Below are 23,163 nucleotides of genomic sequence, written 5' to 3' on the forward strand. Positions count from 1 at the left end.
GTTACGTTGTGCGGATCTCCTTGCACTGGTATCATAAATAGCTCACGCAGCCAGGGGAGCGCGAGCAAGCCGGCCAGTTGGAGGTGTCACAGGCACTCAGGTTGGGTGGTCGTTAGTATCTTCGTCCCGGGAGGTAGTGTTGGAGAGGAAGCAGTGGGACCCAAGGGGATTTTCTAAAAACTCAGATGTTGGGGTGGGAAGGAGGAGAGACAGCAGGGCCACACGGATTTTGTTCTGAGAACCGGGGGATACAAGTGTCATCCACCGAGAGGGGCTTAGGGAGGGATGATGAAGTGTTCATTTTTCCTTAGGGCTGAGAGGTCTATCAGACGTTCTGTGGCGATGTCAGCTAAGCATGCGGTTGAATCTGCGGGCCTTGGCTTGAGAGGCAAGGTAGGGGCTGTGTCGCCCAGGCAGTAAGTGTAGCTAGAGAAGAGGAAACGCTGAGGAACCGAGTCCTGGGCTGTCCCCAGGCTGAGAGTTCAGAGGCTGGAGGAGGATGTAGCCACCGAAGGTCAGGAGAAGGCAGCTGAGAGCGGGGAGCAGACTGGAAGCCACGTGAAACCGTGTTTCAGGGGAGAGACAGTGAGGAACAGTCAGATGCTGTCCATGTGTCAAGAGCATAGGACTGAGAAGTGAGCATTTCACAGCGTGTTCGAGAAGCTTGCCTGGAGGGTGGAGGCCAGAGCCTTAGCACGTGGGTTGAAAGGTACAGGAAGCAGGGTCTTCCAGAAGTACCTTATTAGGTATTGTGTCCTGTACCTGCGGGGGTACCCCAGCTGCTGTGTCCTGTACCTATAGGTGTAACCCATAGAAATACGTGTGTGTGTGTTCCCCAAGACCCGTGCATAAGGACGGTCACAGTAACGCTGTATTATGCAGCCCCGAAATAAACTACCCAGATGTCCCTCAGAAGTACAGCGGGTAAATGAGCTGTGGGACATTCACATGAACCATGGGGTGACCCAGCTACAACTATTCACAGCAGCTCAGAGGTGTGGCACAGACATGGTGTTGAGTGCAAAAAGCCAGAAAGAGCAGAGTGTATTCCGTAGGACTCCGGCAAAACTAATTTCTGTTATTGGGTATCAGGTCCTTTATCCTTGGAGGGGCACAGGGGGTTTCTGGGATGCTGGTCAGTTCCTCTTTAGGGGATCGAGTGCTTTTACTGAGTGGGTTCACTTTGTGAGGACCAGTTGGGCTGCACGCCTAGGACAGGGGTTCTCCGCTCCAGGAAGGATGGGGGCAGGGGTAGCTCAGTCACAGCTCTTGAGGGGTGTTCTGTAAAGAAGATCTGAGCGGTAGCTCAAGTGTGGGGCTGGTAGAGCCTAGTGCTTGTTTGCAAGAAAAGAGAAGGCCGAGTGTGCAGGCGATGGCCACGCAGTTAGGTCAGGGTCACCATCAGGGGGCCAGCAGCTGTGGGAGGCGTTGCAGTGGGTGCTGTGGCCCAGCAGCAGGGATGGCGGCGCGGGTGGTGGAAGAGGCAGTGAGGGGCGGAGATCCCGGCCTTGCTTTTCCCACTGGTGTGAGAGCGCGAACGAGGAGAGAAACGCTGACGGACAGGGACGCTGAGGAGGACGGAGAGCGGGCGCATCCCGTCCCGGAGCAGTGCCGGGTGCTGCCGGGCTGCCAGGAAGAATCGCGCTCCGCAGAAGTGAAACCAAGAATGCTGAAAGAAAAAAAAATAGATCGGATTGCATCCAAAACCTTTTTGCTTCAAAAAACACCATCAAGAAACTGAAAGAGGGTAAGGGACTTATGCTAGGATACCTAAAGTCCTTGGAAACGGAAAGGCAAACTTATTTCAAAGTGGGCAAAGGGCCTGAGTAGACGCTTCTCCAAAGGACATAGATCAGTGAGCAGCGAGCACAGAAGGGATGCTTGCCATCCTCGGTCCTCAGGAAAACGCACATCAGAACCACTTCACCGCCACTAGGACGGGAAGAGTCAGCGGGACCGGTAAGAACACGTCTGGCGGGGATGTGGAGGAATCGAGGTCCCGTCCGTGGGAGTAGACCGCGAATGCGGGGGAGGGCGGCCGCTCCTACACAGTCCAGCAGGGCCGTTCCATGGCCCAGCCAGCACGTGTCCGCGCAGAACTTGTCCAGAAGTGCGCGCAGCATTACCGGAAACAGCCCGAGGGGATTCGTGACCCAAACGGCCGTCAGCTGACCAAGACTAACAGAACCGTTCCAGCCCTGCGACGGAATCTTCCCCCGCCTCTGCACGCTGAACGAAACACGCTACGTGAGCAAAGCCAATCACAGAAGATGGCTGAAATGTCCCAAAAGGGAAATCTGTGAAGACATAAAGTAGATGAAAGATCGTCCCAGGATGGGAGCGTGGGAGAAATGAGGACCACTAAGGAGTACAGGGTGATGAAAATGTCCAAAACCCAGCTGTGGTGACGGCCACACCACTCTGCCTGTACGACCGCTGGCTTGTTCTCTGTAAATGGGTGACTCGTAAGGGACGTGACCTGTGTCTCAGCGAAGCTCAAGAAACAGCAGTGTAATGTGGTGACTTTGCAAGAGCCAGAAAGTGTCGGGGAGTTAGCGGAAGGAAACTGACATGGGGCGGAGTCGGTGGGTGTGACCGCTGGAAGCTAGAGGGGGTCTGGAGGTCACGGATCCTAGTCTTGCTAGGGAAAGTACTCAGTGCCTGGAGATAACGCCCTTGAGGGACACCCATATGCTCAAATTTCAAGGGAGGTGGTATGACAGATCTCAGTCTAATATTTATTATCCTGTGTGGTAAAAGAATTTTTTTTAAGATTTTTATTTTTAAGTAGTCTCTACAACCAGCATGGCGCTCAAACTCACAACCCGCAGATCAAGATTCACACACACCCTCTACGGACTGAGCCAGCCAGGCGCCTCAAGAACTTTTAAACCTGAAAAATGTTTCCTTTTCATTAGTGAAAATAGTTCCTGCTGTGTGGGGTACCTTAGCTGGACCTCCCTGTTTTTCTAAACTCTTGCTAAATCTCTCAGAAGCAGGAACGTAACAACAGTTCTAAAACTCCCAGATGTTTACTCTTTGTGGCTATAAATGGGACTGTGGGTTTGTTACTGGGGCAAACCCTTTTGGGCGTTTATCTTCCAGAAGTATTTCTGTGGGCAGAGACCGGCCCTCTGGGAAGAGCGGGAACCTGGGAGAGGAGGGGAGGGGAGGCGAAGAGAGGGGAGGCGCCCGCCGCTCAGAATTAGTCCACGTCACAGGTTGATTTCTGGATGTCCGATGAGGAGAATAGGCTATGAGAGGTGAACTTTCATCTCCCACCCACCCGACATCCCCTACAGGTTTTCCAAAGTTTAACTTTTTTTCAATAAAGCTGTCAAAGCATGAAGTCCAGACCGTCCGTTGCCATGAGCAAGTAACGACCCGTTCTCTCGAAAGCCTTGGCTTCCAGTGTTGGCAGTGGCCGTGGCCGTGGCTGGAGGCGTGGGAATGGGGCCTAGAGAGGAGCGCCCTGCTCTCTGGCACCTGGAGTCCCCGTGGGAAGAGAAGGCGGTGCCAGCACCGTCGCATGGAGCCTCCGGGTTTCAGGGATCCCTTGAACCACTGCACCTGCCCAGTCGTGCTTGGTGGGCGTTTGCCGAGTCCTGAACGGACGGAGTCGATATGTAAAGAAACACTGGAGGTGCCCGAGAGCAGGAGGGAGTGTGGAGGTGGAGGGCTGCCTCACCATCTTGGGTGGTGACGGTGCACGGGAGATACCTGGGAACCCGGGGCGCAAACCTTTACACCCGGTGTCATTGCCGCTGTGCTGACGAAAGCAGTGAGCGCCACGGAAAGACGCCTGGGACAGGGTTGTGGACGCCCAGGGGCTTGGAGTGACTCTTCACACACGTGGACACACACGTGGTTTTGCATAACCTGGGGTGTCTCCAAAGAGCAGAAATGGGTTTTTGCAAACAAATTTATGGTTGTAGAATTTCAGTGTACACAGTAGTCCCTAGCACATAATAAGTTGGCATTTAATAAATGTCTCCTGAGCGCCCGGATGCCGGATGTTGCATGTAGACTCAGGTCCTGTTAAGGATGGAGTGTGTTTCCTGCCCTGCGGGAGCTTATGGGCCTAAAACCCACGGTAGTCCCAGCGAGAGACCATGTTTTCCACTCCCGGTTAGTAATTTTGAAGCACAGCTATTAGATAGCGTATTACTGGGGTGCCTGGGTGGCTCAGTTGGTTGAGCGGCCGACTTCGGCTCAGGTCGTGATCTCAAGGGTCACGGGTTCCAGCCCCGCGTCGGGCTCTGTGCTGACGGTCACCTTGGAGCCTGGGCCTGCTTCGGATTCTGTGTCTCCCTCTCTATCTCTTCTGCCCTGCTCATACTCTGTCTCTGTCTCTGTCTCTGTCTCTGTCTCTCTCTCTCTCTCTCTCTGTCAAAAATAAAGATTCTTAAAAAAAATTTTTTTAATAAATAACATATTACTGTCAGCTTACATCCTTATTTTACATTTCTTCCTTATTTTTTTAAACTCCAAGGTTAGCATGATCTGAAATAATTAAAATTATTATCTTCTTACTCAATTAGGGTGGTTTTAATACAAGACAACTCTGATATAGTTTTTAGATTAAGTTATAAATGTTCACTTTAGAACTGCCTGAAGATTGATAGAGATGCATTTGAAAAGCATTATTTTTTTTATTGATTCTTAATGTAGTAAATTACTGAAGTTATTTGGCAACAAACAGAAATGGCCTGTGACGCGGTTCACATTTATTCTCCCGATAGCGCCACGATTTGCATTAATTGCATTGCGACTGCACTCACTTATATTAAAAGGCTTCTACTATAATTAATCCTTTTTATTTCAAATCATTTTGGCACAATCTCTAGCTATAAACACTCATAAAAGACAGACAGTTGAAAAATACGCTACAGGTTTTTTCCATATACCTATTGCAGTTTTTTCGTGACAAGTAGTTATTGATGTGCTTCTGGAACAAGTGTGCAACTGGCTGAGAATTAAGGCCAATGTGGAAAATGCTAAGTGGATTATTTTGCATAAAAAATAGGCAGTTTTGAAATTGTATAATTAACCTGTGTTTAGAAAATACCTTGATTTATGCTTACATTTGTATCTCGGTTGCATACATTATGGAAATTTAATTTATAATCCATTTAGCTGATGCAATCATAGTTTTTAGTGCTATCATTTATTAGTGCTTGTATATTAAATGCTCTAACGGTTTAAACCTGCCTTACGTAAAAAATTATACCTAGGCATTTACATTTTATGAGTCACAGTGGGATTTCTGTTTAAAATTCAGGTAGCTCTGATATATTTAACGAATTTCACTGGTTTATTGTTACTAATGCAGAAATGGCAAACAATGACCTTATATATTGAACATCAAATGATTTACACTTCCAGCTTACTTTAAAGTCCACTGTACAAATGAGGCTTTTCTTCAACACCTGGAATCAATCATGTCGTCTTGTGCAGAATGTTCTTGGCTTTGAAGCCATCGTTCATTTAGAAGTAATGGGAGTTTTAAGTGCTCCGGGGTAATAGTATTAGCCATTCTTAACTTCAAGCAAACTGTGGATTTTCCAACAGCTCTTTCTTTGCGATACCAGTAGATGGGTTAAGCCCGGTCACCATCGTACTGCTCATTCTCTGGTTCCGAAGTCCTTTTTTGCCTTTTTTTTTTTTTCTTCTTTCTTTTTCTTTTTTTTTTTTTTCTTTTAGAATTAATCGGGTAATCATCAGTCTTCAAATCAGAAGTGAAAGCACAGGGACATAACCCTTCAGTTTCCCTGGCAGAGAACATCTGGAGTCTTAGCTGGAGGGGGAATATTACGAAATACGTAGTTAACAGATGGTGTGACCTGACTTGGGGAGAGTGTCACTCTTATTGTCGGCCGGTGGCTTTCTGAAACAAGCCAGTGCTCTCCGGGTGTTTCATGGCTGTCTTCTAGTTCCTTCTAGTCGTGTTAGTGGGGGGACTTTCCGGTGTCCATCTCAAGGTGAACCTGAGCGTTCCCCGGCGGAGGAGGGAAGGGGGCACTCGTACAAATGTTCAGTTTTCGGTGTGTTCAGGGACCAGTGGTTTTTCACAGACGGCCACTGTTTGTCGTTACCAGTGCGGAAGTGGCGGGCACCTGATGTGGAACGGCCGAGGGGACGCCGTAAGGGTGCCGGAAGCCGTAACCAGGGAAGGGCTCCCGTAAGCCAGCTGACGGATGGCGTCGGCGCTGGAAGGTTGGAGCGGCAGAGCCCCTGCTCTCTGGACGCTGGTGGTCTCCTGTGTGCAAACTCGCACGCGCGTGTCTCGGCAAAGCCTCGTGTCCCACACCTAGTGGATGTGGATGTGGATGTGGTCAGGTGCACGGCCTCCCGGCAGAGGGGCTTCCAAAGCTGCGGCCTCGTGGCTGAGAGATTTCCCCCGGGGTTAAACTTTGTTTTTATGTCGGTGTTCCCTGAGTGGCGTGGTGGCACTGGAATCTCCCCTACAGGAAAAGCGGTGAATCCATCCCAGCACAGCGCACGCTCCGCAGCTCGCGGCAGCACTTTGCACGGCGGGGCTCCCTCCTCCATCCCGCTCTGTCTGTGCTCCCGGCGCCTGGCCTCCCGGCCTCACTCCGTCTCAGGGTCTCGGGCAAGGGTCCCAGGGTTTGTGACGAGGTGCGCCCGGCTCCCCACGTTCCAAGTGGGGGTGGGGACTGCCCTCACCCCGTGTCAGGTCTCTGCAGACCACGAGTATTCTAGCACGAAGGGCCTTTGTCGTGGAGATCCAGACTCCCCTTGACTTCCGTAAGCCTCCCTTCCTTCCACTGAGGAGATCTTCCCGACGGGCCGCGCAAAACGAGGCCAGCGTCAGTATGCGCTCGCTTAGTCTCAGTAGAACATTTGTGACGAGACCTGTGGCGGCTTCCAAGTCCCTCGTCTCTTAGAATAAAATAACAAGAATGTTCCTGAGAAGTCTGCAGCCTGTTTTCTCACTCCTTGTTGAACTTTACAGCCTTGGGCTGTAGTGATATTTATCATGTAAGATGAACCCTGACATCATGTTGGAAAACCCGCACCGTCTCTTGGTAGAGAATCTGGGGGTTAACACAGTGATGCCGTCGCCACTGGTCATGAGGGAGTTACAGATTAAAACCACAGCGAGGTACCCCATTGCACCAGCCACAATAGCTAAACGTAAAAAGACTGACTGTACCAATCGTTGGTGAGGTCCTGGACCAGCTGGAATCTTCCTGCTTGCTGGTCACGGTGGGAAAATGGTTGCACTTTGGAAAACAGCATGTCGTTGCCTAATAGAGCCAAACGCAGCTTGGGGCCCAGCGCTTCCCCTGTTAACGGGTCTTAGGTCTGTACTGGGAGAAGCCAGCACGGATCCACAGAAGGGCTCAGACCGACTGTCCAGCAGCCCCAAATGGGACACCGCCCACGTGTCCACCATGTGCCCGTCACGCGACGGTGTCACACAGCCTTCGGTGAGAGAACAGTATCACAGCCGAGTCTCAGAAACAGGATGTTGTGAGAAGGCGTGTGGAAGAGGGCGCGTGCTGTATAATCCCGTCGACGCAGTCCTGGGCCCGGCGGGACTCAGCCATGGTGATGACCACAGAATGGGGTAACGGGAGGGAACTCTCACGGGATCTCGGGGAGGGGGAAGTGTTCTGTGTCTTGACGCCTTCTGTGGCCGCTGCACGGGTGTGACTAATAATTCATCAGGCCGCATGCACATTTTATCTTACGGTACGTAAATTACCCTTTAACGTGCGCGAGTGTGCGGTCTGGTTATCTGTCGCCGTCTGCAGACACAGGGCAGACAGGAACGCAGCAGAGGAGTCCTGGTGTGGGCGCCAGGGCACCTGCTTTGGCACCACCTCTGCCAGCCGCTGACTCCCAGGGTCTGCACACGCGTCTCCCACGCTCAGTCTCCCCCTGTAAGAACAGCGCAGGGCAGACCGCAGCCTGTGGGCCAGGCCCCGCCTGCTGCCTCTCGCGTGGCCAGGGTGCTCGGAAGGCTTTTTCCTTTTGGTCGCTAAAAGTCTGAAGGATAGTATTTCTTGGCGTTGGGAATTGCTTGAGTGCAGCCCTGGCACACAGCTGCCCTCGCTCGTCCACGCATTGTCTATGCTCCTTTTGCTAGAGGCAGAGTGGAGGCATGGCCACCGAGCTGGTCCAGCCTGCGGTCGTGCGTTGAACCGCGGCCCCAGAAAAGGTAGAGGCTCCATCCTGATCCCTGGCGCCTGGGAACCCGACCTTATTTGCCTATGCAGTCAAGCTAGGAGGGGTCACACTGAGTGAGAGAGGATCCCAAACCCGGTGACAGGTGTCTTCATGTTAGAGACCGGGGAGGGAGGTGCCGGCACACCCAGGGACGACAGCCTCTCGAAGAGGCAGGGCTGGGAGTGACACAGCCCAAAGCCCCGGGCCACCGGCTGTGGCCAGCAGTACCGGGAAAGACAGGAGGCCTCTCAAGAGCGTGCGTCAAACTCCGGCCCGCGCAGCCAGGAGACCCCTCCGCTGGCAGAGCCCTTTGCGGAAAACGTGTGCTGACCACCGTTGCGGCACAACACGTGTGGCTCTCGAACGTCCCCCTTGGTGTGAACGTGCTGTGGTTCGGCCCTCAGGTGTTTGAGAGTCGTGACACGCGGAGCGCACGCGGCGAATGGTCAAACCGGCCCAGCGCGGGTAAGTGCTCGCCAAACGCTAGCTTCCGCCGTCGTCGCTGCTGCGGAGAGAAGGTATCTGCTGTCTTAGGATTCTCTTCAGGCTCAAGTTGGCCTTTTTTTTATTTGTAGGAAGTATGAGAAAGGATTCCTGTGACATACTGATCGTTGTTCCTTGTTCTCATCTGAAGGCCCTCTATGAGAATATGCTGGTGGAATTGCCCTTCGCCGGCTTCTTCCTGTCCAAATTGCTGGGAACCAGTGCGGACGTGGACATCCACCATCTGGCTTCGTTAGACCCCGAAGTGTACAAGAATCTGCTGTTTCTCAAGAGCTACGAAGGCGACGTGGAGGAGCTTGGGCTCAACTTCACAGTGGTGAACAACGACCTGGGAGAGGCGCAGGTGAGGAGGCCCTTCACCGGCTGCTGTTCACATGGCGACAAGGAGGGTTTCTCTTTGCAGGGGGAGGCTCCACGTCTCCCTTGGAAGAACTGCCGTGGCTGCGGGTTAGAAGTGGGGAGTTGGGGGGGGCTGGAGACACCCGGGCCCTCGCCCCACTCCCTTGTGACGGCTGTCCTCGGGGACTCTCTTCCTGGGCCGGGGGTTAACCCCTGCCCCTTGGCTGGCTCTCGGTCCCTGGGAGTGGCGGGTTAGCGCCTTCCTGACAGGAGCCCCGAGGGGCCTCCGTGCGCCTCTGTTCCCTGCCTGATCACCGTGGGGGCCTCGGTGGCTCGGACACAGATCGCTGGCCTTTGTTATCAGTCTGGTTGGCCTTGGTGTGTTTATCTTTAAAAAAAAAAAAAAAACCGTGCATGTTAGAGATGATTCAAACTAATTTTTTAAATGACAGTATTGTCGGGATATAACGTACGTACCATAAGAATGCACGCCTTAGAGCACGGCGCGGGTCAGTGTACCCCCAGAGTGCTCCGCTGTCACCAGCAGCTAAGTTCGGGATGGTTGCGGCCCTCCACAGAGACTGTGCCCGTTAGCGGGTCGCTCCTGCCCAGCGTGGGTGAGCGCTGCCTACGTTCTGTCTCTGGATGTGGCACATAACCCGCATCTTACGGCCTGTGGCCTTGTGTGACCGGCTTCGTTCACCTGTTGCAGGAGCCGGTGCTTTTTTTTTTGTTTCTGGCCGAACGTCGTCCCATTGTACGGATGTGCCGCGTTTTCTTTCTCGGCTGAGGGACGTCTGGGTTATTTCCACTTCTCGGCTGTGGTGATAATACCGCTGTGCACACGCGTGGACAACACACCAGGCGGCGGAAGACTCGGCAACATCCGGAATTTGCTTCCAGGATTAGGGGAGCAGGGGCAGCGGGTGGACGCGGAGATGACCCAGATCGGCTAGGAGGCGACACCTGCTGAAACGGGCGCTGCGCCGTGGACGCGCGTCTACTGTTCTGTCTGCCTCGGCCTGTGTTCACGTGCTCCCCGTAATCCACAAAGCCTTTGTTAATGTGCACAGACAGATCCAACATTTAAGAACCTTTGATGCTGCTCTCTGATCTTACTAGATTTTAACTACCCAGCTTTGCTTGTCTAACTTGATTTGGGTTTTCAGACAAATACATCTCTTCTGTGGGGAAGGACTGCTCTTCTGCTGTTCTTACATGGATCGTGCCATTTTCCGAACCTAGTAGTCGTATTTTAACTACAAAACTGTGGTTACCTTTGAACTTCATACTCGTTTCTCTAAATTTCTGTTATTACTTGGTTTCTGACTGAGGCTTTGCCAGCTCACAAGTAACTTCGTAGTAGATAGATACTTAGCGTTTGGTGAAGCCACCACTGAGAGTACATTGACCCACACAGGGTACTCCTCAACCTGACCCTCCAGGTGTGAGCTCTCACGTTTTATTTTGATAAGCACATGTATTGAACACATTTGAACTAATGCAATTTTGGTTATTTTCGTATCGTGTTACCTACCTGCCACCGTGCCTGGTCCGTATGTTTTCATTATGAGACGTTAATGACACTCTGTGAGCCAGCCCTCGGGCCAGGCGTGGGAGACGGTTTGTAAACTAACGAGGGAGGCCGATACGAACAGGATAGTGAGGTATCAGTTTACTAGTAGCTCAGCTCCAAGTAGGTCAGGGAGAGCTACCTGGAAGAGAGGCTGGCTGGGTGGAAAGGCATTCACCGGGTAGGTGAGCAGATGTCGAGGTGGCTAAGTTTGGGGGTGCACGAGAGGAGGCAGACAGACACCAGGGAGTCTGAGCTTCTCCTGTCCTCTTGGAGGACAATCTGAGGCCTTGGGCTTGAGAAAGGTTAGGCCTACGCTCAGAAAGACAACCATTGTGTCCATCCACCGCTGGTTTGCAGTATTTCCGTGCGTCAGGGTAAGGTGGCCTAAACAGGTGCATTTTGGAGCTAATAGAAGAATGAATAACCAGAAAACACTTAGGGGCACCTGGCTGGCTCCATCCGTGGAGTATGCGACTCTTGATCTCGGGGTTGTAAGTTCGAGCACCCCTGTTGGGGGTAGAGATTGCTTAAAAAAATAACATCTTTTTAAAAAGAAAGAAAGAAAAGAACAAAGAAAATACGGGAGCCTCCTCTCAGAGAAACCTGAGATGTTGATTCTGTAAGTCAGGGCGGGGCCTGGAAGCAGCCTTCGGGTTAGGTGTTTCCAGAATTCAGAGGAACCACAACCCGGGGGTTAAGCAATGAAACAAGTTTTCATGAGAGCACGCCTGTGTAATCTTCATTTTAAAAATGACGTCCTCGAGGCACCCGGGTGGCTCAGTCAGTTAAGCATCCGACTCTTGATCTTGGCTCAGTTCATGATGTCACAGTTGGTGAGTTTGAGCCCAGAGTCGGGCTCCACTCTGTCAGCATGGAGCCTGCTTGGGATTCTCTCTCTCTCTCTCTCTCTCTCTCTCTCTCTCTCTCTCTCTCTGTGTCTCTCTCTCCCCCCCTCTTTCTCTCTGCTCCTCCCCCACTTGCACTCACCAGTGCACTCTCTCTTAAAATAAATTTTTGAAAAATAAAGTAATTCTGTAGGTATCTTGAGCGAAGTAGATTTTATTTGAGTCAGAGGAGGGTAGGCGGGCAGGACGTTGTTGCACTGGAGCCCCGGTCCCCCGCCCCCGTGCCCTGGTGCCCGTCATTCTCCTTTGGGTCTCCGTGAGTTTGACGGCTGTAAGGACCTCATACAGGTGGAATCACACAGTATTTGTCCTTCTGTGACAGGTTTGTGCCACCGAGTGCGACGTCCTCCAGGTTCGCCTGTGGTTTCTTCCTTCTTAAGGCTGATACTCCATCGTACATACGCGTCCCCTTTATCTGCTCATCCCTTGATGGACAGTAGAGTTGTGTCCGCCATCGTGAACAAGGATGCCGTGAACGTTGCTGTCAAAGTATCTGTTCAAGTCCCTGCGTCCCCTTCCCGTAGGTGCATACCTAGAGGTGGGATTGCTGGGTCCTGCGCAGGTTCTAATGGTGACTTTCCGAGGGCCTGCCGCACGTCCTCCACAGCGGGTACACCACGGTGCATTTCTCCCGGCTCTGCAGAGGTTCTGATCCCTCCACACACCTGCCAGCACTTGCTTTCTGCCTTCTTTTCTGTCTCTCTCTCTCGCTCTCTCTTTTAAAAAAAAAATAGCAACCATCCTGCTGAGTGTGAAGGACTGTTTCATTGTGCTGTTGTGACGCACAGAGCTGTGTGAGTCCCTGACGGTTCTTTGAGAAAGTTACGAGGAGATTTAAGATCTTTATTGGCTTCCTCCCTGGGCTGCAGAACATTGCACAGTTCCGACGCCACAGAGGTGTCTTCAAAAACAAAGATTGAAAACACACACATGGATGAATACATCCTGCTGTTTAAATTCTGGGCATTTTTAAATGTTCGTCGTCATGGTACTCGAATTTTAGTCTATTTCTTAGCCTTTAACAAGCTGCGTATTGAAGAAATAGCTGTGGATTAAATCCTAAATGGAAACAAAGGTAACGATCCTGCCTGAGGCCTCCTGCTTCCCCCTCTTACTAGGTCATCTCCAGGCAGTTTTGAAACGTACTATCAGGGCACCCGGCTGGCTCAGTCGAAAGAGAGTGCGACTCTTGATCTCGGGGTTGTGGGTTTGAGCCCCGCTTTGGGTGTAGAGATTATTTAAAAATCAATCTTAGAAAAATGAAAAGTAATTCCAATACTGTGCGATAAAATAAGAATGAGGAATACAGAACCGTATTTCTTTTGGTTACATCTTACTTAGTTGCTTTGTTTCGATCTCTTCTTCCATTTTATTTTATTTTTTTATTTTATTTTTTTATTTTGTTTTAATGTTTATTTATTCCGAGAGAGTGAGTGAGCGAGCATGAGCGGGGGAGGAGTAGAGAGAGAGAGAGAGAGAGAGAGAATCCCAAGCAGACTCCGCACCGTCAGTGCAGAGCCCGGCACGGGGCTTGAGCTCATGAACTGTGAGATCATGACCTGAGCCACAGGGAAGAGTCAGACACTTAACTGAGCCACCCAGGTGCCCCTCTTCCGTTTTATAGACCTGAAGTTTCAACCTGCAGAATTCAGATTTTTTTTAAAGAGGGGGTTTTTTTATCAGCATAAGGAAACCTCGAACATACAGATGTCAATGCTGCTGGCTACTCTTGTCTCCCTGCACCTGGTGGCATGATTTAAAAACGAAATAAAAGTGCTAGGGCAGTCAGTTTTATGATGACCTGTCCACGGCCTTTGCTAATGGGAGTATTTCCCATTTTTCCTTCTGAAATAGGTGGTAATAGTGAAATGTCGCATTTGTAAGAGTTCCATTAAAGCACCACTGATAATATTGGAATCTATTAAAAGCAAAAGTGTGAAGTTAAGATGTTCCAATTACTCATAGAAATTCCCACTGGATAAAGAGATTATAGATGACAGTGCATAAGAATAATTATACTAAAGAGTCAAATGAGAAAAATTTAGAAAGTCACTGGTAAAGCAGCTAATTTGGGGGTATCTTATGGATTCCCATGGAGATGGGTATAAAAACATGGGCCTTCATACAGGTTTCCATTTATAAAATACTGCGAGTTAAAGATTTGTAATATGCAGCTACTTCATTACATTGGCAGGTTATGTTAATTAATCTTCCCTTTTCAAATAATAGTGTTCCTCCCCAATTTGTTTCCTTTGGTATAATCAGTCCGGCTGTTTGTTAGCCTGCTGGAAAACGAACGTGAGACTTCAGCCTGCTAACCTGTACCCAGAGCTCTCCCGAGCGGGCACTCGGGGCTTAACGTGGACCCGGCATGGGCGTCTGTAACGTGGGAGAGCGTGAACCTGAGTCCCAGGACCCTGTTGAAGCCCTGGCTTTGCAGCTGTGCTGTGGCCTTGGGCAAGTCCTAGAGGCCCGTCCTCATTTTCAGAGGGTGCGTCTGCTGCGCTGAGGGTAAAATGAGCTGTTCTGGTGAGTGAGTGAGTGAGTGAGGCCCCGTCCGCTCCGGTGAGTGAGGGAGGGAGGCGGGGGGGGGGGGGGGGGGGAGCCCGTGCACGCAGCCACGCCGTGAATGCAGACATTCCGAAGCGGGGAGATAGCTCTGGCTGTAAGAGCTGCTCTGGTTCCAGATTGAAAGCTTTAAATATGCTCTCAGACCTGAGATCCTAGGGCAGCTGGACACGGTGTGGAACGTGGGAAGTTGTGTGGGTGTAGCCCAGAGAGTCACTGGAAAGGTCATGGCCGTCCCATCAGGCAGGGCTGCTGGGGCTTGGGAATCCTTCAACTGACGGTTTCGTGGGTCCTTTGTCTTCGAGTCACTCAGTACACCCTCGCTTATTACCTGTTGGCAGTCCTCTTAAAGGAACGGGTGGGATTTTGAGATGAAAACAGAGCAGCGAGCTCCTGGGGCCCGGGTCACAGATGGCCTGCCAGCGGACGGCGAGCACGGGAGGCGTCGTGGCCTGTCCCCGGCTGGAGACGTGCGGGAGACGTGCGTGCGGAGCGCGGAGAACGGGAATCAGTGAGAAGGGGGGCGTCACCTAGAACGTGCCATCTGGGAAAAGCAAACCCAGTGAGGTGGTCGTGGGGCCGTCAGGCACGGGACGAGTTTATCATCTTCAGCAGATTTTTAAATGGCCTTTGTGCCAAGCGGTGAGACACCGGGGTGACGTGCCACCGTCCTCCATCCGCATGGAATGTGACGGGTCCCAGGAGAAGCGCAGGCGGTGGAGGAACGTGAGCAGGAGGTGCCGTGTCTGCCCCGGAGGGGGGCCGCCTCCGCGGTGGCTCTGGAATGTCTTCGTTCACTTACGGTGGATTCGCTGTCTCCCCGTCATCCGGATGCACCTGAGAGTGCGTTTCTCCCGTTTAAGTGCTAGGAAACGAGGAACTTAGAAGGCGCGTTCGGGCCTGCGCGTTCGTGATCGTCTGGTGTTCTGTCGTCCCCTCTGGTGTGTGAGACGCTATTGAAAATACCACCGCTGTGCCAACGGCGAGAGCGGTTCGGGGGCCCAGCGGACTCGCGGGTGTCCGTTGCAGTGGGCGGGCGAGCCGGCGCCCGGCCTCTGCCCCCGCCTGGCGCGTCCGCGAGTGACCGTGTGCCGGACCTGCAGGTTTTGTGACGTGCCCGCGTGACGGTAACCACTCGTTCTTGGGAATTCAGTTCAGATACGCGGGAACGCGCTGGTCTGTTACCTCTGATGTTGCCACTGTCCTCTGAGTCACATTTAAAATACTTCAGGGGTGCCCGGCTGGCTCAGTCGGTGGAACGTGCGACGCTCGATCTTGGGGTTATAGGTTCGAGCCCCATGTTCGTGTAGAGATTATTTAAAAATAAAATCTTTTCTAAAAAAATAGGGTACTTCATAGTACCAACGTGATGGAAATACAAAGAGAAGAACGTGCTGTTTGTACAAATATGAACAATTATTCTACCGCAACCTTCATTCCTTAAGCTGTATTTTCTCCAGATTGAATCGCTTTTGATTTAAGTTCATTTTTTGGTTCATACCTTTGCCCTTCGCGATTCCTAATTTTTGAGAATGAAGTTGCCACGATTACATTGTCGCGTCATTCCTTAGTGCTTTGGAGAAGGCGTTGGTGGCTGCTGATCTGAAACGGTGAGATGCCGGGCTTCGGAGAGTCCCACGAGAGCGGCGTCTGCGCCGACGCAGACTGGGGCGCCCCAGGCGCCCAGCTTTTATTCTCGCGACGCAGCAGCACCGGCAAGTGTCTCTGAAGAAATTGTTTCACTCTAGTCATACTTGGGATTTTCAGACCCCGATTTTAACGTTCACAGGTAGTTGAACTAAAATTTGGTGGAAAAGACATCCCTGTCACCAGCGCCAACAGGATCGCGTATATCCACCTCGTAGCGGACTACAGACTGAACCGCCAGATCCGCCAGCACTGCCTGGCTTTCCGGCAGGGCCTGGCCAACGTGCTGAACCTGGAGTGGCTGCGGATGTTTGACCAGCAGGAGATTCAGGTACTTCTGGAGCCGCACTTGTCTCGTGACGCGAGGAAGCGTTCTTGAAATCCGTCTCAAATTTTACAAATTGGCCTTTTTGCTTTTTCTTTGGCAGGTATTGATTTCTGGTGCACAAGTTCCCATAAGTCTTGAGGACCTAAAATCCTTTACAAACTATTCAGGTATGTTGTCAGTACTAGTTATTTGTTCCTGAAAATGTTCCAGATGATGTTTCTAAACTAATTTTTTTTTTTAAATATTTGTTTATTTTTGAGAGAGAGAGAGCATGAGCGGGGGAGAGAGAGAGACAGAGCATGAGCGGGGAGGGCAGAGAGAGAGAGGGAGACACGGTATCCGAAGCAGGCTCCGGTCCCTGAGCTATCAGCACAGAGCCCGATGTGGGGCTTGAACCCACAGACCACGAGATCATGACCAGAGCCAAAGTGGGACACTTAACCTGAGCCTCCCAGGTGCCCCTATTTACTTTTTTATTAAATTAAAAGTTTCTGCTCTTCAAGAAAATGAAAAACCGAAAGGAACATATACAGATGGCCAATGAGCACATAGAAAGATGCGCAGAAACATTAGTTGTCAGAGAAATAACAAAACCGTAATGAGATTGTTCAAAGATCGAATTGGTGTATCTTTTGGGTATTTATAAGTTTTTTAAAATTAACCTCATGTGTATTTAAGAACAGTGAAGAGAAAAAAAGCATCCTTAAAACAATCATTGTTATTTTGGCGAGTTTTTCTTAATCATAGCGTATAATTCTTGTTTATAGTGATACGTCATTTATAGTATACATTGTTTGTTTAGCACCAGAAATAAAAAAGATATTTCCAAGCTGTTATTCTTCTTGCAATTAATTTTCGATATTAGATACATATGTAGTGATTTATTTTTTATTTTTTTTCTTTTAATTTTTTTTTTTAATTTATATCCAAATTAGCATATAGTGCAACAATGCTTTCAGGACTAGATTCCTTAATGCCCCTTCCCCATTTAGCCCATCCCCCCTCCAGTAACCCTCTGTTTGTTCTCCATATTGAAGAATCTCTTATGTTTTGCCCCCTCCCTGTTTTTATATTATCTTTGTTTCCCTTCCCTTACGTTCATTAGCGTAATGAGTGAAGTCATATGATTTTTGTCTTTCTCTGACTAATTTCGCTCAGTATAATACCCTCCAGTTCCATCCACGTAGTTGCAAATGGCAAGATTTCATTCTTTTTGATTGCCGAGTAATACTCCATTGTATGTATATACCACTTTACTTTACTCATTCATCCGTCGATCGACATTCAGGCTCTTTCCATACTTTGGCTACTGTCGATAGTCCTGCTATAAACATGGGGGTGCATGTGTCCCTTCAAAACACCACACCTGTATCCGTGGATAAATGCCTAGTAGTACAATTGCTGGGTCGTAGGGTAGTTCTCTTTTTAGTTTTTTGAGAAACCTCCACTGTTTTCCAGAGTGGCTGCACAAGCTTGCATTCCCACCAAAAATGCAAAAGAGATCCTCTTTCTCCGCATCCTCGTCAACATCTGTTGTTGCCTGAGTTGTTAATGTGAGCCATTCTGACAGGTGTGAGGTGATATCTCATTGTGGTTTTGATTTGTATTTCCTTGATGATGAGTGATGTTGAGCATTTTTTCATGTGTCGGCTATCTGGATGTCTTTGGGGAAGTGTCTGTTCATGTCTTCTGCCCATTTTTTCACTGGATTATTTGTTTTTTGGGTGTTGAGTTTGATAAGTTCTTTGTAGATTTGGGATACTAACCCTTTATCTGATATGTCATTTACAAATATCTTCTCCCATTCTGTCGGTTGCCTTTTAGTTTTGCTGATTGTTTCCTTCTCTGTGCAGAAGCTTTTATTTTGATGAGGTCCCAGTAGTTCATTTTTGGATATATGTGATTTATTTAACCTCCCACTGTAATAAACAACTTTGTGCATATTTCTGTGTTTTTAATGAGAGAAACCCAGAAGTTACATTGCTTATTGAAGGGTATGAAGATTTGGGGGGATGGAATTCGAACGCATAGGGTACACAGGGGAAATGTGACAAGTTAGGAAGTGGCACACATTTTTTAGTTTGGTTGAGGATAATTCTACCCTTCCAGTCTTTTTTCTCACCTATGGAAAACTCTCCAAATCTTAAATACATATTGTAAAAAACCTACAGTTGTGAGCCATTTATTCTTATCTTTATTACCTGAATGGAGTTTATTTTATTGATCTGTTTGTTGAGTTTTAAGTAGGCTTCACACCCAACGTGGGTGTAGAGATTACTTAATATGTATATAGAATATTAAAAAATATTTTATGTATCTTAGGAAATTTAAAACATAGCCTTAAATAAACCCGGTGATGAAACAGTGCACTCCATGTGACGTCACATCTTTAAAGATGAAATTGAGTAAGATGTGAGCAAAAACACGCAGTGGTTGTGAGATGATTAGTCATTTCTGCTTGTTTTAAAGTTTTATTTCCCTTTCTTTATTTAATCTATTATGTCCTACATCATTTACTTTCTACAGCCAAGAAAACTTTAAAGTCATTTCAGTTTCGGGGTGCCTGGCCGGCTCAGTGAGTGGAGCTTGCCACTCCTGATTTCAAGGTCATGAGTTCAAGCCCCACGTTGGGCTTGGAGCTTATTTAACAAAATGAAAAATAAGCGGTGCCTGGGTGGCTCAGTCGGTTAAGCGGCCGACTTCGGCTCAGGTCATGATCTCACGGTCCGTGAGTTCGAGCCCCACGTAGGGCTCTGTGCTGACAGCTCAGAGCCTGGAGCCTGTTGTAGATTCTGTGTCTCCCTCTCTCTGTGCCCCTCCCCTGCTTGCACCTTGTCTCTCTCAAAAATAATAAATTAACATTAAAAAAATTTTTAATAAGAATAAATAAAGTCATTTCATTTTCACAAAATAACAGTCATTTACAATTAATGAAATTACAGGCAATTTTTTTCATTGTACTTCTCTTTTTTCTAAATATTACGAAATGAATATTTCTTTCAGAACAGTATTTAAGCCTTAAAAACATCCTGTACATGAGTTCCAGCTACAGCTGAGTAAAGAGAGGCTTTCTCTCCTCAAAGATCAGTATTAGCGTGATGTCAAAAGCAAACAAAAATAACCCAAGGAAAGGAAATTATAGATTAATATCCCTCAGGGACATAGATGCAAAATCCTCCAAATATTAGCAAGCTGAGTCCGGCCGCTGAGTAGTTTCTATCCCATGAATGCGAGGTTAATTTAACATGTGACAGTATATTAATGGGACATGTGGTGTTGCTGGCACGGGAACAGAACCGGCCCAGCCGTGTCAGCAGGTGCAGAAGGAAGGAGAGAAAAGCAAGTTATTCTCTTCAGCATCTAAGCATCTTCTGCCCAATGAGGACTAAAAACTCGTAGGAAACTGGGAACAGGGGGGAGCTTTCCCAGCCCAATTCAGGACGCGCACAGCGTCCGCACACGGTGGCGAGGGTCTACATGCTTCCTGCCCGCGGCCGAGGCACATGACTGGGCTTCCTAGCTCGTGCAGTAAGGCGGAGGGAGGGAGGGAAGTTTCAGCTTGGAAAGGAGCAGTGAAAGAAGTAAGACTTTTTTCACAAATAGCATGACAAAAAAAACCCAACTAGAATTAAGAAACAGTTTCAGCAGGTGGCAGCACAGATCAGTACACACAAACCAATTTTGTGTTTATGTGCAGACCCAGAATGGAATTAAACAGTTCCATTCCTAGTAACATCACAAAGAATAAAATACAAAATTAGCAAAGCAAGTGTACGTGCAAGACTTGTATGCCGAAAACTGTAAAAACACTGCTGAGAGAAATTGAAGACCAAATGGGGGGGGGGGGGGGAGATGGTCCATTTTCATGGTCAGAGGACTCTGTATGTCAGGATGTAGTTCTCTTCAAATTAATCCACAAATTCAGCGCAACCCCTACCAAAATCCCAGCAGTCATTTTATAGAAATCGACGGGCTGATTTTAAATTCATTTGGAAATGTAAAGGTCCTAACATAGCCAAGATAATTTTGTACGAGAACAAAGTTATAGGACTTATACTCTGATTTAAAACTTACTCTAAAGCCACAGTAATCAAAGCATTGTAGTATTGGCACAAGGATAGGCTTGTTGATCAATGGAACATAATCAGGAGTTCAGAAACAATCCTCATATTTATGGTCAGTTGACAATTCACTTGATGATACAATAGCCCTGGGACAACATCCACGTGGGAAAAAATGAGCTTAGACCTTTACCTCACGCCACCGTATGCACAAATTAGCTCAACAGGATCAGAGGCCAATAGGTAAAAACCAAAACTATAAAACTTCAAAAAGAACATAAAGCAGAAAATCTGCATGACTTTTGGATTAGACACAGTTTTTGATTGTACACCAAGAGCATGATCCAGGAAAAAGAAATTGATAGAAAATTGGACTTCCTCAACATTAAAGCTTTTGTGCTTCAAAAATTACTATTAAGAAAATGAAAGATAAGCCACAGATGGGGAGAAAATATTTTCAAGTAATACATGTAACAGTGGACTCTGTCTACTGTAGATATATAAAGAACACTTACAGCTCAGTAAGACAAACAATCGAATTTAAAAACATGGCCAAAAAAACCCCCAGGTTTTGGGGTTTATATATATCTGAAGATACATATAAATGGCCCGTAAGCAAATAAGCGCATGAACAGATGTTTAACACTAGTAACCATTAGAGAAATAGAAATCAAATCCTTGAGACATTACTACACACCCACTGGAAAGACTATAATCAAGAAGAGACGGTACCAAGTGTTAGGGAGTACATGGAGAAATTGGAACCCTCTTCACGGAGAGAAATGGAAAATAGTGGAGCCTCTCTGAAAAAGTTTACAGGGATTTGAAAAGTTAAATGCAGAACACCTGGAATTTCACAAAACAATGAGGCCATACTCCTACCTCATACTGTACATAAAAACGAACCCAAAATGATCAACAACCTTGATGTGGGAGCTAAGACCATAAAAGTCCTAGGAGAACACCGGTAAGTCTTCATGACCTTAGATTTGGCATTGGATTCTTAGATATGATACCAAAAGCATGAGCAACAATTGGACTTTATCAAAATCACAAACTTTGTACATCAAAAGACATTATCAAGAAAATTAAAAGACCAGCCTTACAGAAGGAGAGAAAATATGCAGAAGAAATGTATATGTGTGTCCAGAATATATTAAGAACTCTTCTACTCAGCAACAAAAAGACAAAGCGATTCAAAAATGGGCAAAGGACTCGAATCGACATTTCTCCAAAGAAGATATGCAAACAACCGGTAATCTCAAAAAGGTGTTCAATATCACTAATCACTAGGGAAATGCAAATCGGAACAATATTGAAATACCCTTCACATCCATCAAGAGGACTATTATTAAGCACATACAAACACATGTGCACGCATACAGAAAACAAGTGCTGGCAAGGATATGGAGAAATTGGAACCCTTGTTCGTTGCTGGCGGGAATGTAAAAAAAGCCACTATGGAGAATGGTTTGGTGGCACCCCAGATAGCTAAACATAGAATTACCATATGACCCAGCAATTCTACTCTTAAGTACAGACGCAGAGGAACTGCAAGCAGGGACTGAAGCCTGTTTGCACATGCATGTTCATCCAGCATTATTCACGGTAGCCGAAAGGCGAAACAACCAAATGCCCATCTACAGATGAATCGGTAAACACATCCATACAGTGGGGTATTAGGAAGTCTTAAAAAGGAGCCAAGTTTGAAAAGTTATAATAGGGATGAATCTTGAAAACACGATGCTAAGTGAAATAAGCCAGACACAAAAGGGGCATCTGTTGTATGATTCAGCTTCAATGAAATACCTAGAATAGGCAAATTCCTGGACTCTGAAAGTAGGTTAGAGGTCACTGGGGCTGGGGGAGGGGAATGGGGACTTGCTGCCCAGTAGAGTTTCTGTTTGGGGTGATGACATTTTGGTTGGACTTAGGTGCTTGCACAACACTATGTATGTAATTGATGTCACTGAGTTGTACACTTAAAAAATGTTTGCTTAAATGGTGAAATTTATGTCAGGTATTTTACCACAGTCTACCCAGACCTCTCTGTCCTCCAAGTGCCATTTCCTAAGCTTTCCTCCGAGGTAGCTCTGACGGGGTAATGGAAACGGAGCATGGTTGGTGCTCCCGTGTAGATGAGCCATCGCTAAGAGCACGCCTACAGAGACAGGGCGGACGGTGGCTGTCTGTAGTGGGGCATGGGATTCCTTTGAGGAAATGGGAATGTTCCAGAAGTAGATTGTGGACATGGTTGTAAAACTAAATTTGTGGACACGTTTACATAGATGAATATGTATATATTGATGTAAACATGTTCATGTTCATATGTATATAAATATGTGGATGTGTCTCTTTACAATTAATTTCTGTTGCTGGAAGTTTGAACTCTAATGTTTATGTAAAGGCACATAATACCTAAGGTCACTTTGTCCACACTATCAAGTCATAAGTTTAAAAAAATGAAATCAATGCAACCTCTTCTTTGCCAAGAAATTGTCTTGGGTTGTTTTGCATTACCCTGTCTGCACTGGAAGCTTGTACCTTTAATGATCTTAGCTATTCCAGTAAATAGGTTTTAAAATATTATCATATTCATTTTGGTGCCAATTAATGCACTTAAGATATTTTATCGATGTTATTTCTGTAGTATATTAACAATGAGGGAACAATATATAGCAATTATTTCAGTTTTAGGAAGCACTTAGCTAGATTAAAAGCTGTAAGTAGCAGATAGTACACTTAAGAATAGTGGTCTAATCGTGGGCTGGGGTGGGTTGGTAGCCATGGTCTGTGCCTTCTTGTCACAAGGGCGGGTGATAAAATGAATTTAGACCCTAAGATCATGTCGGCCAAGTAACTATCTCTATTAGAAATAAAAACCCCAGAGTGTGCTGTTTTCAGGTCTGTGACTCTTGTGTAAATCCTTTGTTAGTTAGGGTCTGCTGCTCAGGGGAGGTGGGTTTTCAACCCGCAGAGGAGTCAGAACCCAGGCCTTTGCAGCCCGGGCCCATCTCAGGGGGGTGGGGTGTTTCCCAT

General features: G+C 47.9%; 1 protein-coding gene across 2 annotated transcripts in view; it reads left to right on the plus strand.

Annotated features, from left to right (window-relative positions):
- Positions 1-23,163, plus strand: part of UBE3C (ubiquitin protein ligase E3C) — a 118,956-nt gene that overhangs the window by 85,437 nt on the left and 10,356 nt on the right. For both annotated transcript variants that reach the window (XM_053898740.1, XM_053898739.1), the window contains 3 exons: positions 8,831-9,043; positions 15,878-16,066; positions 16,164-16,230. In XM_053898740.1, coding sequence (XP_053754715.1) covers positions 8,831-9,043; positions 15,878-16,066; positions 16,164-16,230 — 469 coding nt within the window. The remainder of the gene's footprint in view (positions 1-8,830; positions 9,044-15,877; positions 16,067-16,163; positions 16,231-23,163) is intronic.

The sequence above is a fragment of the Panthera pardus genome, unplaced genomic scaffold (assembly GCF_024362965.1).
Source record: "Panthera pardus isolate Hobbes unplaced genomic scaffold, ASM2436296v1 HiC_scaffold_9, whole genome shotgun sequence".
NCBI classification, from domain to species: domain Eukaryota; kingdom Metazoa; phylum Chordata; class Mammalia; order Carnivora; family Felidae; genus Panthera; species Panthera pardus.